The sequence below is a fragment of the Nicotiana sylvestris genome, chromosome 7, assembly GCF_000393655.2.
Source record: "Nicotiana sylvestris chromosome 7, ASM39365v2, whole genome shotgun sequence".
In the NCBI taxonomy this organism is placed as follows: Eukaryota; Viridiplantae; Streptophyta; class Magnoliopsida; order Solanales; family Solanaceae; genus Nicotiana; species Nicotiana sylvestris.
The window spans coordinates 15636340-15652153 of NC_091063.1; the positions used below are offsets into that span (position 1 = coordinate 15636340).

Consider the following 15814-nt stretch of genomic DNA (forward strand, 5'->3'; position numbering starts at 1 on the left):
GACTCGTCTACCTTACTTTACCCACGAGTGTAGTTGCACTTTCAATTGAATTGTAAATATTATTAAAGTTATAAAATCCACCATCATGGTTGATTTATAATATTGTTCAAGTTAGAACTCAATAGTTATGTTATATTTTCCCCTTTGAAAACAGGGCACTCTTATGAGGTTTGAACCTGAGCCACCGACATAAAATTTTAAGGATTAAGTTTTTCGCTGACATAACAATATTAATGTGGTATAATTACCTATTACTCGACTCGTCTATATTACTTTAGAACCCATGAGTGTTGTTTTCTTTCTATTGAATTGTAAATGTTGTTAAAGTAATAAAATTCACCATCAAGGTTGATTTATAATGTTGTTAAAGTTACGAAATCCACATAGGGCCACTATATATTCCAATATTTTATGTGCAAATCAGAAATAATAGATTCTAACTAAACAATCAAATTTCTGGTACTTGAGAGAGATTATTTTCTTTATCTTTCGAATTAGACATCTTTATGGATTTCATATTTACCTATCATTGAAGGTTTTATTGATACTTATAATCAATAATGTGTACATCTCAGATTGGTTAACGTATTAAAAAAATTCGGCGAATATCAGGTATCGGCCAGAAAAAGTTTGTAGTTCAAGCAATGAATTTAAAAGTTTGAATTTAATGTATTTCAAGCTCATTGATACAGAGACGGTCGTTCTTGAATTTTTATCACCAACCTTTATTAATTCCTTATTTTTTGCACAGATCTTCGACATCATATGGCCTTCCAGGGAAATGGTTATAGCTTGGGACTAACTATTCTTCAATCTCTGCTCAAATCACATACAAAATGAAAAATGTAAACTGTCAGGCAGATAATGTCTGACGAACTATCTCAAGAAATAACTAAATTAATCGAGCTAGATGAAAAGATAATAAGTTATGATGCCAGTAATAAACCTGTTATTTCAAGTTGATGGTTAATGATATCGGCATCCTTGGCAAAGGTTTTTAACTTTCCTCTTTAGATGTGATTTCCTATTTATGTGTACTTGGCATCATTTCAACACTATATGTCAATGCCCAATTCAAAGACGGAAAAATTATCTCTTGAATATCCGTATTTTGAAGCGCGAAAGACATTAAATTTCTTATAAGTGGATGGATTTTCATAGTTTAATGGCACATAATTGAGTGTTTGGTGATATCATCAAATTCCAAATAGCTTGATATACTCTTTATGAATAACAGAAGGTAATATCTATAGCTCAAGATGTTGATATTTTACATATAATAGGCTGGAAAAAATAAAATATGTAAAAGACTGAAAGCATGAGTCCAAAGATTGAAACTTTTTCCCTTACTATCATATGCATTAACATTGAAACTTGTCTTTAATATTTGAACGAAATATGTATGTTGTTTACACCAGAGATATTTAGCTCTTTATATAAACTACATTTTTGTGACTTCTTCAGCAGTTGCTCACTTATTTAAAAGTATGTCTTTTACGACCATTCCTTAATATCTTTTGGGTTCTCGAGTGAATTCACAAAATTGATGTAACTGAATTAGAATGGTCAGTATCAACATTCTGACACAATTCATTAGCTGAAAGCCTGAAATAGCTAGGTCAATAACAATACTTTGACACAATTAATAAGCTACCAGCTATAGTATTTCTTCATCATCTGTGTATAGGTCCGGTATTCTTATATGTGAGTTCTTGACTACAGAACAATCTAGTTTATCTGGTTTAATAAGAATTACCCAAAAACAGATGTGATTATGATTTGTAGCAGAGATTATTGATAAAGAAACCTCATAACAACACTCAAAATCAAGTCAAATTCCAACTTTCCCCTGTCAAAGTTAGTGCCTTGATGAATTTCCTTAAAAAGAACCTATTACTATAGTTTTTGTTGATTAATTGAGAGAGTGTTGCCTATTACGATATAGTTGAAAGCCCCTTACAATATAGTTGAAAGCCCCTTAAGATTATGTTTGAATTAGTATGATGTAGTCATTCTACTTAAAATATTTTTTTTTCTTATTAAGTCTTTAACAATACAAATTCTATTTGTTCCTAGTCAAGCCTTTACCATACAATGATAAAGTCTTCAAAGCACCATTTTCCTTCTTGCATTGTGAACGACTTATACTTCTGTAAATTTGATTCAAAATAAACTGTAATACTTTTTCAAGCTACCATGGTGCACTTCAAGATCAGAAAATGTCATATACATACCTTTAGATTGCGGGTCTTAGAAAGGATCCAAATGCTAAAGTTATTTGAATGAGCGTTAATTCTCTAGTGACTGGTGCTTTCTCGCTAATGAGGCAGTCCCTCGACTCTTCGCTTCACCTTTCAGAATGCTTAACGAATGAGGCATTGAATGTTCTCGAAAGTTTTTGGGACAAAGCAGGAAAAATGATGAGATTTAGATGAGCAGGAAATAATCAAAATTATCTAAATTTTTTTCTACTAAAAAGAGATATATGGTCAATTAAGAAGAATCCTTATCAAGTCAATATCTATATTTTTTTACTCTACAATTAGTATAATTGATATGCTATTTATATTCAGGTAGCAGTAAAGTTTACATTGCACCCTGTAATCGATGTCCTTAAGTTTTATATTTTTTGAGAATTCATATACAATGTCTTATATTTGAAGAACAATTTATTTGTCTGATTCCTTTCAAACTTTTGATGAGAGGTTCCATAGTTTGAAAACAGATATCTAAGGTTCTATGCTTAATTACTTTTTGTATTAAGAAACATGAGTGCATGGTTACAAAATTACTGAAAGTTTTTTAAATTCAAGCTATCAGTTAGTGTTGTATTGTTGAAAGTGAAATGATCCCACATCAATTATCCATTCTACTGCTCTTGCACTGCTCTTCTACATACGCGACATTTTGAACTTCTTACCGATAGAAAGATATGAAGTGAAATCCATGTTCATAAGAATTTGATATAATCACAGAATTGAATCGGGTCTCATCCCTTCGATTCCTCGCTGCATACTTCAATGAGAAAGGAAAAGAGCTTTGTTGCGTGCTTCTTCGGGTGTGGTTGCAAGATCTCGCTTTCAGTTCGAGTCGGAGCCATTGTATAGATAAGGTTCAAACTTTTCTTCAAATTCTTTCCCACAAAGTTATTTTTGATTTTGCAAAACAGCCCTGGAAAAAAGATGAAACATAATCTAGTTGAGTAAAAATCTATATGATTCATCCAAAATGTCATATAAAGATATGTGCTTAAACAACTTGAAAACAGAATTAAGGTTAGAATTAATCCCTTTTTTAGGAAGATAACAAACAAAGCATACTTAAAAAGAGATGAGATGCTTACTAATCAGTAACAACTTCGATGTCCCTTTTTTTCACTTATTTCCAACACTCTCCATGTCAGCAATGGCACATAGACAACCAACCACATCGATAATATGAACTGAAAAAAAGTAGTCATTTCATAATTACATTTGAATTAAACAAAATGTAGCAGCAAAGATTGATAATATTTGTAGTAATATTACTTTTCAATAGTAGAGCTGAAAAAATTAATAAGTGAAAGAAATAGAGAAAGAACTTCAGATTTGCAACTTAATCACATTAAAAAACAGAGAAGGTATAATGAATCAGTAACACAGAAAATCCAGATTAACTAATACTAATTTATATTATTGAATACTTGAATTTATAATAATACTACTTATCAATAATAGAGTTTAACGAATTAGTAAGACAAACAAACAGAGCAACAACTCCAAATATTTCATTTTCAATATAGAGTTGAACGAATTAATAAGTCACATAAGCAATTACTCCGTATTTGAAACTTAATTTATACTAATAGTACTTTTATCGAGTAGATTTTTCATTTTCAACATAGAGTTGAACGAATTAATAAGTCATATAAACAGAGCAACTACTCCAGATTTTACTTTTATTGAGTAAACTTGAATGAGTTAGTAACTCAAATACACAAAGCAACAAACTCAAATTTGCAACTTAAGAAACATAAAGATTGTAGCCTTAAATATAAAGACTATAGATATGCAATTTAATTATGTGAAGATGTATATTTACACAAACACAAAATACAAAAATGGATAGAGAGTGAACATTGCTAGCACCATACATAACTTTAATACACAACTGTCTCAAAATCCTTTCTTTTGGTAGTCAAAACACTACCAAAAGACTTACTTAAATATATTAATTTGAAAGAATCTGACAGAAGCTTTGAATGTCTAGCAAAAACAAAACCTCAACAGATAAAGTTGTCATGTATTGCTTATAGCTTTCGCATAACAGAAAAGTGTAGTGTAACATGAAAATTTATCATTTGATGGTTAATCAGTAAATAAAGATTGATTTAAAAAAGCAAACAGAGATATGTTGGGGTGAAGTTATTGCAGAGAATCATCTGTAATCCTAATTATCTTTCATTTTAAGGAAGAAAAATCAGCGGTCTTTTCCAACCAAATCATGATATTTGTCATTCTTCTTGGCTCTTATTCTCAAGAAAATATTTTACCATACAATATAGAAGGACAATAAATTTGCCAAAAGAAAAGAAAGAATAAGGGTATAATCACAAAGGAAAATTGATACTTCTCAAATCCTTTCAAAGAGTTGCTTCTGAAAGATACAAACGTTCAACAACCACTAAGAGAAAATACTTATGTAGCAAGCTCAACTTCAAGCAAAACCATACCTCTCTCCCCGCCTTTAATAGGGCAATTAAGCCATGTTGTCCAGAGAGGAAAAGAAATAATAATCTCACGATGAAAAAAAAATGTCTACTTGATGAAACTTTAAAATTCAAGATTTATTGGCAAAGATGAAAATCACAAAATTAAAGGTGGTCAAATGAAATGAACATGGCCATACAGATGAAAGTATAAAAAGTTGTTCAGTCATGAAGTAAGTTGTACATTCCTCAAGATGACTGACATAATCACTATTTCTTGCATAAACTATAACCGCATCATGAGGTTTTGTTATCATATCCTCATCCTCTTCAGAGTCATTGTCCTGAAAGAAGAAGTCCAGCAATGAGCCAAAAAAGAAGAAACGGGGAAAAAGAAAGTGCAAATAACATAGAAGAGGTGTGATTCTGCACATTAAATTAATTGAATTTAGTCAGTACATGCTACAGATACTTTCCTTTTGCTTAAATGATGACTATTATTTTCAACTATCTACAATCTTTAGAACCCAAAGGCAAGTAAAAATCAAGAAAGAAGAAGAACTTTAATCTATGAGAAAGTGATACACTTTAGGAATTGAATAGCACTACTAACGTCACAAATTTTTTTGGAAACTAAATTTCAGGATTGTGGAAAATTAATGCATAAACACAATAGAGAAGAAGAACATTAAAAATAAGTGAAATTAAAGAACGAATATGTTACCCTTGCATCTTGTAAGATACAATTCTATGAAATATGGTATTTTAGGCTTGAAGCAATCCGGAATTTCCCATAACTTTCAAATTTTATTGCCTCGAGTTGCTTGAAATTGTCGGATTTCATGAACTGGTGTAGCCACCTTTACAAACTCAAAATAAGAGAAACCACATACTATTGTTGAATCAACTTGGGAATACTATTGTTAGCAGAAAACATGGAATAGAAAGGGAAAGAAGAAACCACATAAAGCATTAATTACCGTAGATTCAAAGCAGTTATGGTTGCTGTAGATAAAAAACAGTTAGGTTAGGATTGTTGATGAAGCCGACGTTTGGGATCGTGGGTTTTTCTTTTCTTCTTTTTTTCTTTTTTTATTGTACAAATTTAAAAAATCTAACTATTTAGGTATATATTAATAACTTTAAAAAAAGGCCTAATCTAACGTGAAGATAAATAGAAGGCCTAATCCCAACGTGAGAGGAATTAATTATTATTTTTATTACCCAAATTTAATAAATAAATTCAAAAATACCAAACAGATGTACGTGGAGGGAACTATAATTTTGTTTGTTTGTTTTAACTGGCAGATTTTTAAAATAATTTAAATTCCAACAAAGTTGGAGAATTGTCCTAAATTTAGACACTTGTCAATTTAATGTTATGCCGCTTGTCATCATAACCTTTCTTTGCCTCTCCTTTTATATATAAATATATTTTCCCTTTTTATTGTACAAATTAAAAAAATCTAACTATTTAGGTATATATTAATAACTTTAAAAAAAGGCCTATTCTAACGTGAAGATAAATAGAAGGGCTAATCCCAACGTGAGAGGAATTAATTATTATTTTTATTACCCAAATTTAATAAATAAATTCAAAAATACCAAACAAATGTACGTGGAGGGAACTATAATTTTTTTGTTTGTTTTAACTGGCAGATTTTTAAAATAATTTAAATTCCAACAAAGTTGGAGAATTGTCCTAAATTTAGATACTTGTCAATTTAATGTTATGCCACTTGTCATCATAACCTTTCTTTGCCTCTCCTTTTATATATAAATATATTTTTCCCTTTTTATTGTACAAATTAAAAAATCTAACTATTTAGGTATATATTAATAACTTTAAAAAAAGGCCTAATCTAACGTGAAGATAAATAGAAGGCCAAATCCCAACGTGAGAGGAATTAATTATTATTTTTATTACCCAAATTTAATAAATAAATTCAAAAATACCAAACAAATGTACGTGGAGGGAACTATAATTTTTTTGTTTGTTTTAACTGGCAGATTTTTAAAATAATTTAAATTCCAACAAAGTTGGAGAATTGTCCTAAATTTAGATACTTGTCAATTTAATGTTATGCCACTTGTCATCATAACCTTTCTTTGCCTCTCCTTTTATATATAAATAGATTATATTAAAAGGAGAGTAGTATGCATTGTAGTTAAGCCAAGTGACAAGCTAAAATGAAGCCACTTGGCAATTGTAGGACAACATTAATTATTAGAAATTATAAATGGAAACATAATTAAAGGAAGTAGTTTAATGAATCTTATACATAATCTAAATATATCGTAGACAAATCTAATCTCTCTCTCTCTTTATATATATATATATATATATATATTGATCCACTCATAGATTTTCTTCTAAATTAGCTAGAAATATGGAGGTAAAAAATTAATTAAAAAACTAAAATAGAAAAAAATAAAAAATATAGAAAGACGTAAATTGAGATAACCTATGACTATTTATACTTTGAAGTAAGTTAAAATATAAAATAAAACTTACTTAAGATATTAAAGATTTATTGACTTCAAAAATTAAAAAAATTCAAGCAGTAAAATAAGATCTTACATAAATTATAAAGTTATTTATAAGATAAGAAAAAACTTAAATATTATATATATATATATTAAAAGGAATGTGGTGAGGCATGACATTAAGCCAATTGGCATATTCAGAAAATGTCACTTAGAAATAGTACATGGAGAAATAATCTAAATAGAAATATTTCTACTTAGTATTTTTAAGACATAATCTAAATAGATTTTTAAACAAATTTAATAAGGATTAAAACAACTTAGATTTGATCAAATTTAATTTATGGTAGAAATCAATTAAAATTGACTCACATTCTTATACTAAATAAATTTTGATAGCTTTCCAAATATAATTATTAACTAACCACTTGATATGCTTTCTTTCATTTCATAGTTTTATTATTTTTAGAAATAGTACATGGAGAAATAAAATGATAGTGAAAATATTATCATTAGATGTAATGTGTTCAAACAAATAAAAAATTAATTTTTATGATTAATAATAAAATGAGTATGGTAGAAATAGACATTAAATTAAACAAGCTAATGAAACCACATAACAATGTAATAATATTATGTATTGAATAATAGAATAGAAAAAATAAGGAATAAATAGAGAGACATTTATCAAAACTTTCATCATAAGAAAAATGATAAAACTTATTTAAATTTGGGATGAGAAAGTTGTTATTTATCTATTATGATAAGAAAGATGATATTGTGGATAATACCACACAACTTATGTCTAACAGATAAAATAAATTAAAAATAGTGTGAGAATATTTATGCTAAGAATTAGTTTAGAAAATAAAATAAAGTAAAATAAAATACTTAAAAATACTATTGATAAATTTAAAAAACTTAAGAATTCAAGCAATATTTTAAAAATAAAATAGATATTTATTTTAAGATTAAAATATTTCTAAATTTATCTATATTATATTAAAGGATAGTAATTGATAATAATACTAAATAAAGTGGCAAATTAATTAAAAGTCGTATAAAACTGTGATAATATCATATATTTGATAACATAATAGCAAAAGTAAAAAAATAATTAAAAATTAAATATTAGAAATGAAAGGAAAAGACTATTTTGCTTAATATTAGAAAGTTCTTAAATTTATGATGAGAATGCTCAAACTATGGATATGGCCACCAAAAATTAAAGTCTTACTAGATGAGAATTAAAATTTAAAAAATATAAAATAAATATCTAATGTAAGTAATTTTATTAACTAAAATTAAAATTCAAATTTTGTATCTTGAAACTAAAAGAGATTTTTTTATTGCATGTAATACAAAAAATAAATATAAAAAAACTTAATAGATTTGGAATATAATAATCAAGGAACTTATATATTAATATTTTATACTAATCAAAGTTACAACTTAAAGTCAAATATGATATTATTTTGATTACAGGTAAAATATTAATTAAAAATTTCTTAGTAGGGAAGAGACTGTATAAAGAAAAAAAATAGATATAATGTGAGAATATATTAAATAATTTAAAATAAAATAAAATAAATAATTGAATAATATTCCAAAATATTATTTTTAGATTTAAATAGTAAAATAGTTTTGAGTAAGAGGATAAAAGCGTAAAATATATTAAATTTCAAGAATAAAAAAATAATATTTATCGATAATTATTAAAAGGATAATAAGCAAAATATTAAGTCAATTAGTAAGCTGAAAAACTCACATGAAAGTATAATAATATTAAATAATAAATAATTTAATAATTATAAGCAAGGAATAAAAAAATTGTGTAAAATTTAAAAGAATAAGACTTATTTAAGCTTTAGACAAAAAAAAACTAATATTGAGAATTTTATTAAAGTAATATAATTTAATATGTTTAAACGAGATATATCACCACATGACATAGTTAATAATTTTTAATATTGATAACGAAACGAAATTCAAGTACTAAAATTAACCTATTGGATTATATAAATATAGAAAAAGAAAACAGGTTATCCAATATGAGATTTGCGAAATGGTTTCATGTCTTGCTTCTTAATTAATATCTAATGATTATCTATAAATTTTATCTGGAAGGTTTATATTTTAAAGTTATTTATACATAATTTAAATAATCCAAATCACAATCCGACATGATTTGTGTCCGCGCATCGCACGAGTACTAATACTAGTATAATATAGATAGATATATAGATATAGATTTAACTGGAATAGTCAAATATAGAATAAAGTTATCATATACTATTGACATTTATTAGCTTGCCATTTGGCTTAACCATAATGTCAATTATATATAGTAACTTTCCTACTTATATATATATAGATATAGATATAGATATATAGATTACCATATCAAATGGGGGACATCGAGAACAAATTTAAACCATCAGCTACTGATTAGTATTTGTAGTAGCAGGTCAGCAATCATTTTTAACAAATTATCAATTAATGGTTGTTAAGAGATTTACCTATAATTACCTAATAAGTGACATCATTATATATTGTGCATAGAGCTTAAACTCGATACTAACATGTGAGGGCATTCTGAAAATGAGAAGTTAAAGTACCAAAAGGCCGAAATGCTGGTACATCTATCACCAAGACTTTTCAAAGTAGTATAGAGGAAGTTGACTTCTCAATTTATAACATCTACCGATTATGAGGGTGTTTGTGAATACTGTTTAACTATAAAAGAAACTAAAATAAACATGAAATTGAAAATTACCATCTCAAGAATACATGTGACAAGGTTTATATAAAGCAAGGGTGGTAAAAAAGAACTAAGAAGAAAAAGAAAAAGACAGAGCAACAAGTCTTGGAATTTCCAGCAGAAATGGTCTTCAGTTCAACTGCTGTTGCTGAACTATTTACATTACAAATAGCAGAGGGAAGTTTTTGCGCTGCTAGTTTAGATATGTTTCACCTGTCGGTTTATTTTTGCTCAATGTCCCACGCTATTCAAATCCTGCTGTAAGTGATTTAGATCATTTTTCTTCAGCCGAAGCTGGGCTTGATGAAACTGGTACCGTTGGAATAGATGGACGTTGGAGAAGGTATAGTGCTGGACCCAGTAAAGGAATCACCGATAGGGGGAGAAGCCAAAATCCTTTGTCATACCTTGAGATATAACCACATGTTATCGATCAATATCATTTTGCATAGGATGGGAAGTGGGAACTACATTTGTGTGAGTATGAGCTTACCACTTTCGAGCAGTCATGTCATTGTAAATCCAGAAGGGTGCAAATGCTGACAGTAGACAGAAATCAATTGACATGGCATGGATCTGCAGATCAATCAAGAATATGTCAGGTTTATATAGGTTTAACACAATGTATTATAAATAAATAAAAAGGGCAGCCCGGTGCACTAAGCTCCCGCTATGCACAGGTCCGGAAAAGTATAATTGACAGAAATCTCTCATTAGCATAAAAATCCAGAAGGTTGTGATCCAGATTTTAAAAAATGTTTTTGCCGTAGTAGGAGCTAGTTAGATTCTTGATCACCTTTTCGCAAGATGAGATTAATATCATATTCATGTACAAGGACAGAATGGGAACTCTAACTTCCACCTTAATATAATTATCAAGAAGTAGACCTCTACTGTTATTTTAACGACTGGCTGAACATATTACTAGCTTTATTTCTTTCAACATATGGTGAAATGCTGAAGCAGATTTCTTAGTTATCACACGGACCAGGTAATGCTCATTTAAATATCAAACCCGCTAACCAGTTTTTGCAGGAAACTAAGATTGTCAACGAAGTAAGATCATTAGTCAACCTTATAGGAAAAAGAAAAAAACTAAGATGAGATCATTACTCCATCAGACAATGAAATATGACCCTAATCCAATAACTAAAATTATGGTAACATGAAAAACTAGTTATACACAGCATATCAAATATAGACAATAAAGTAGAAACTTACGAATCTGCTTTCTCTGAAGTATTGATAGAATTCCTTCCAAACATCTCCATTTGATAAGCCTGCATAAAATATTATCCCTAGCCCTGCAGCCATGGTTACCTGATTTCGCATTAGTTAGAAGACAGAAAAGTAGATCATCTCTCAAGGTATAAAGCACTTGACGATCAACAACAGCAAACCCAGTGTAATTTCCACAAGTGGGGTCTGAGGAGTGTGTACGCAGACCTTACCCCTACCTTGTGAAGGTAGAGAGGTTGTTTCGGATAGAACCTTAGCTAAAGAAACACTGAACAAGAAGCGACCAACAATAACAACACAAGAAAAAAAACAAAGACACTATGTAAAACAAAGATCTAAAAATAAGAAATACAAGAATACTACTAAAAATGCTGGTAAGAATGACACAATAATACTAATATTACTGGTACGATTAGGAGAAACTCTCGACTACCTATCAACCTACAATCCTAATTCTCGACCTCCACACCTTCCCATCGAGGGTCATGTTCTCGGTAAGCTGAAGCCTATAAAGCACTTTACGATCAGTTTCCTAAATTTTTTAATCTTCTATTCTTGATCAAAAAGCATACAGAAAAGTGCTACCACTTAAGGTGTCCGATATTACTCCCCTTTCTACTTACTTCAGATACGATGTGGTGCAACAAGATCTTTTACACGCTTATATATAACACAGAATTTCTGTTCCATATTCTTGGTTTAGTGCTAGAAAAAGTCCACTGTAGTCAGACAAAACTATTCCTTACCCCAGCAGTCAATTTCGATTCGAGAAAATTCAGAGGCCACCTTTGAACCTCAGTTTCTTCAACAGGTGGAGGAGGTGGTTTCCAGAGAGCAAAATAAGGAATAAGAGCATATGCACCACCAAAGAATGAAAGTACGAGAAATGGCCAAACAGGAATGCTGTTTTTTGAACTGCAGAAACAAAAATTTAATATCAGATAACTGAATCTTTTGTCTGTCCAAACCAAAAATTTTAGACAAATTTGAAATGTCGTACTTTCAGTTCCTAATTGCTAGTCACAACAGTTATTCCAGAATGTTTGAATTACAATTGATCATTCCAAGCAACTTAATCTCATATTATATATAGAGCTAAAGGAAGGGGAGCGTTGGAGCAACGGTAAAGTTGTCTCCGTGTGACCTATAGGTCACGGATTCGAGCCGTGGAATCAGCCACTGATACTTGCATTAGAGTAGGCTGCCCATATTACACCCCAATGGGGTGCGGTCCTTCCCTGGATCCTGCGAAAACGCAAGATGCTTCGTGCATCGAGTTACCCTTTCTATATATAGAGCTAAACTAGAACATCAAGAACTGTACAACAGAACAGAAAGAGGAAAATGAACTGAAGCAAGACAGCCGAGAAGTTACCTTCTAGCGGTAGGAAGGAGGAGCATACTGTAAACTAATGGCCACAAACCCATGAGGTACCAAAGACTCACCAACACTTGATTCATTTGGAAGCCATCATCTCCTTTCAAATTAAGGAGCTTCTTTAAGAAATACGTGTCTGTCAACTGCAATTTTAAGGTAAAAAAAGGACTAAGAAAAACACAATATAAAGCAGAGAGCTATAGAGTAAAGAGTGAAGCAAATAAGTATCATAAAGGAATACTTGTTGACAAAGCATCTTCTCATACTTCGATATTTCAATTATTTTTAGCACACTCAAGAACTGCTCTCTCCACTTTATTCAACGTGAACATGTTTGATTGAGCACGAAGTTTAACCATTAAAATAGCTAGGGCTTGCCAGTTCTCAGATTGAAAAATAGCCAGCATTTACAAAGTCATTGAAAAATAGCCACTATTTTGCTGAAACACGGAAAGTTCCAGCATAATATGCTGGATTATGGAGCTCCCGCGCATAAACTTCCAGCATATTATGTTGGAACTCCAACACATTATGCTGAAATCTATATGTAAAAAATTTCGAGCTGGAACTTTTTCGGATTTTTAAGGGTGTTTTTGAATCTTTACGTGAAAACGAGGTTAAATTTTGATCACTTTTGAAATTGCGACTATTTTCAAGTAAAATTTGGCTATTTCTGAATTTTTCCCCCCAGTTTAAGAAAGAAAATGATGACTTTTGAAACTTTTAGTCTTAATATCAGTTTGACTATATTACTTTTAAAACTTGTGTATTATTTCTATATTTAAAAAAGTCATTCTTTTTTTAAACGGACTAAAAAGAAATATGATCACATAATTACAGGGGCGACTCAACATTGTTGGTGGCCTAAAGCAAAATTTAATGAGAGGCCTTAATTTTTATTTTTTTTTAAAAATTATATATTTTTATTTGAAGTACATTTTTTTAACTTTTTTAGATGCAAAATTATTAATAATTTTCTTATAATCGAGTTATCCTAATAATTCTTTTTTCAACTGATAATGCTGCTAATCTAATCCAGTTAGCTTCTCGTGAGACATTGTTGATCCAATACAAGATTTTATCAATTTTAATTTGGAAAAGCTTCTTTCCCCGATGCAATTGTTATAGTATATTTTATTCTATAAAGAATAACATTGAAAAAAAATCAAGTCTTGTTATCTTATTAAGTATGTCGATTAGAGTTTTATCTTCTACTTGTAATATTTTCTTTAATGCTATATAATTTGAAAAATAAGCCTAAACTATCATGCCAGAGTGGCTATTATGTTTTAATCAAGGCTAAGTCAATATTTTTTTCAGATTTTTATCAACTACTAATCTCAGTTTTTACCCACTAAACAAAAAATTAAAAATATTTGCGTATGCTTCAGATTATTCAAACTGAAGGGTCAATATCAATAACAAATTAATATTTTCTTTTCCTGTTTGTAATTTTTTTTTATTTTAACTTTAAGATAATCAATTTTTTATATAAAAAATTAATTTATAAAATATTGTCAATTGGAAATGGCGCCCCCAGAATTTGGGGGCCTAAAGCCACTGCTTGGGTTGCTTTACCCTTCAGCCGGCGTTGCACATAAACTATGACCGCATAATTGTTTATGCACAAATATGCAAAGAACATGACTTTAAGCTGGAAGAAACAAGAAAAGAGAATATTCTTAGCAGAAAAATAAGATGTGATACCGGGGTCTGGTTAGGTGCAAGGAAGAAGACATAGTACATGAGTCCACCCCACAATCCAAAGAGCAAAAACGACGTGGTCCAATCCCATTGGTCTCCTCCACTTCCTCCATTATTGCTTCCGCCACTTATCTCAGTAGAAACATCTGTATCTTTTTTCATAATTGGGTCTTCTTGATTTTGAAAGTTTAGTGAACTATGGCATATATACAGACGACCCTTTTTCCCGAATACTGAAATTTTGGTATTTATGTAGTTGTTACTGTAGATTGAGTTCTTGAAAAATTGGGTCTTTGGATTCTTGAATTTTGCACTCTTTGGAAATGAAGGTTTAGTGTTGACTTTCTTATTTTTAAGAAATAGTAATGAAGAAAAGTTAGAGGAGATGAGGCTGCTATTGGCTAACATGTTTAGAAAATGCAGCAGATCAGCTAACTACTCGGAAGGACCAAAATAGTCGAGACTATCTCGCCATGTGTGTTCAAAGAAAAAGGAATATTTTTAACTCCCTCAACCTACCCCCCTCCCCAAAACCCCCAAACCCCACCCCGAAAAGATAAAAGGAACAGCGCAAACGGCGTCGTTCGACGGTATATTTAATTAGTTGTCATTTTCACTTTGGACGGCAAATAAGGAGTTTTTTTTTCCAATTATATATGGAGTCAATACCCTAAAATCCCCTTAAACTATCACGTTTTTGTCAGTTTTATGCTTAGATTCTTCGTGTCCCCAAAACCCCCTAAACTATATTGTCCTTCATATTTAAACCACCTTGTTGCTTACATAGCATAACAACAATAATAATAACCCATTGAAAATCCCACGAGTGGGTCTGGGACGGTAGTATGTACGCAACCTTACCTCTGTCCTTCTAGGGCAGAGATTGTTTCCGATAGACGCTCGGCTAAGTGTGTGTAATAACTCAATTGGGAGCGCGTGATAGCTGAAAAAACCATCAAAATAGCCTAATTGACAAAATATAGCGGCTAATTAACCGAACCCTCTTTCAAATTTTTGTGTTAATATTCTCCTTATTTTCTTTATATTCACCTTTCTTCCTCATTTTTTCTATCATTCTTCCTTATTTTTTCACATTTCTTCTTTATTTTTCATCTTTTATCCATATGGGTTACCTTTGAAAAAAATTCTCCCTCTCTTATTTCCTCTCAAATGATTTATTCTCTTTCTTGTTTTAGTCTTCTTTCATGTCTTACACATATTGTTGAAAGAACACTCATTTAAATCTTCTTATTAAATCCAACACCTTGTAGAGAATAAAGTTGAATCTCTTGAATCTTGTTTGTGTAATTGATCACGCCCAACTATGCCTTATAAAAAGATTAAGTGGTCGTTGCAAATATATTCCGGTTAATAAGTCTGGAGTCGAATTCCACAGGGAATTAACCTATTAAGCATAGCTACTAGACTCGCACAAATTCAGCAATCAATCTTCAGAAATACTTAATTAACGAATTGGATGTTTACTAACTAAATATTACGTAATGAAAATACAATAAATAATAACTAACTACGAACGGGTTGTAGACAAGAAGTTGAA

The 15814-nt window shown here is 30.1% G+C and overlaps 1 protein-coding gene and 1 long non-coding RNA gene across 3 annotated transcripts; both read right to left on the reverse strand.

The window, feature by feature from the left end:
- Nucleotides 1-518: 518 nt before the first annotated feature.
- LOC104242214 (uncharacterized) lies at nt 519-5661 on the reverse strand. 2 transcript variants are annotated; one of them, XR_011401090.1, is made up of 6 exons: nt 5412-5661; nt 4888-5031; nt 3344-3442; nt 2921-3171; nt 2235-2351; nt 519-816 (listed from the first exon to the last, which is right to left on the reverse strand). It is a non-coding gene; the product is annotated as an uncharacterized lncRNA (long non-coding RNA). The 2 variants fall into 2 exon arrangements; XR_714934.2 differs by having other exon boundaries at nt 2235-3171.
- A 4252-nt stretch (nt 5662-9913) lies between these two features.
- LOC104242213 (uncharacterized) lies at nt 9914-14737 on the reverse strand. The gene is made up of 6 exons (XM_009797241.2): nt 14260-14737; nt 12550-12695; nt 11921-12089; nt 11157-11255; nt 10429-10511; nt 9914-10342 (listed from the first exon to the last, which is right to left on the reverse strand). The coding sequence occupies exons 1-6, from the start codon at nt 14662-14664 to the stop codon at nt 10210-10212; spliced, it is 1035 nt and encodes a 344-aa protein (XP_009795543.1). The 5' UTR covers nt 14665-14737; the 3' UTR covers nt 9914-10209.
- Between the last annotated feature and the right edge of the window lie 1077 nt (nt 14738-15814).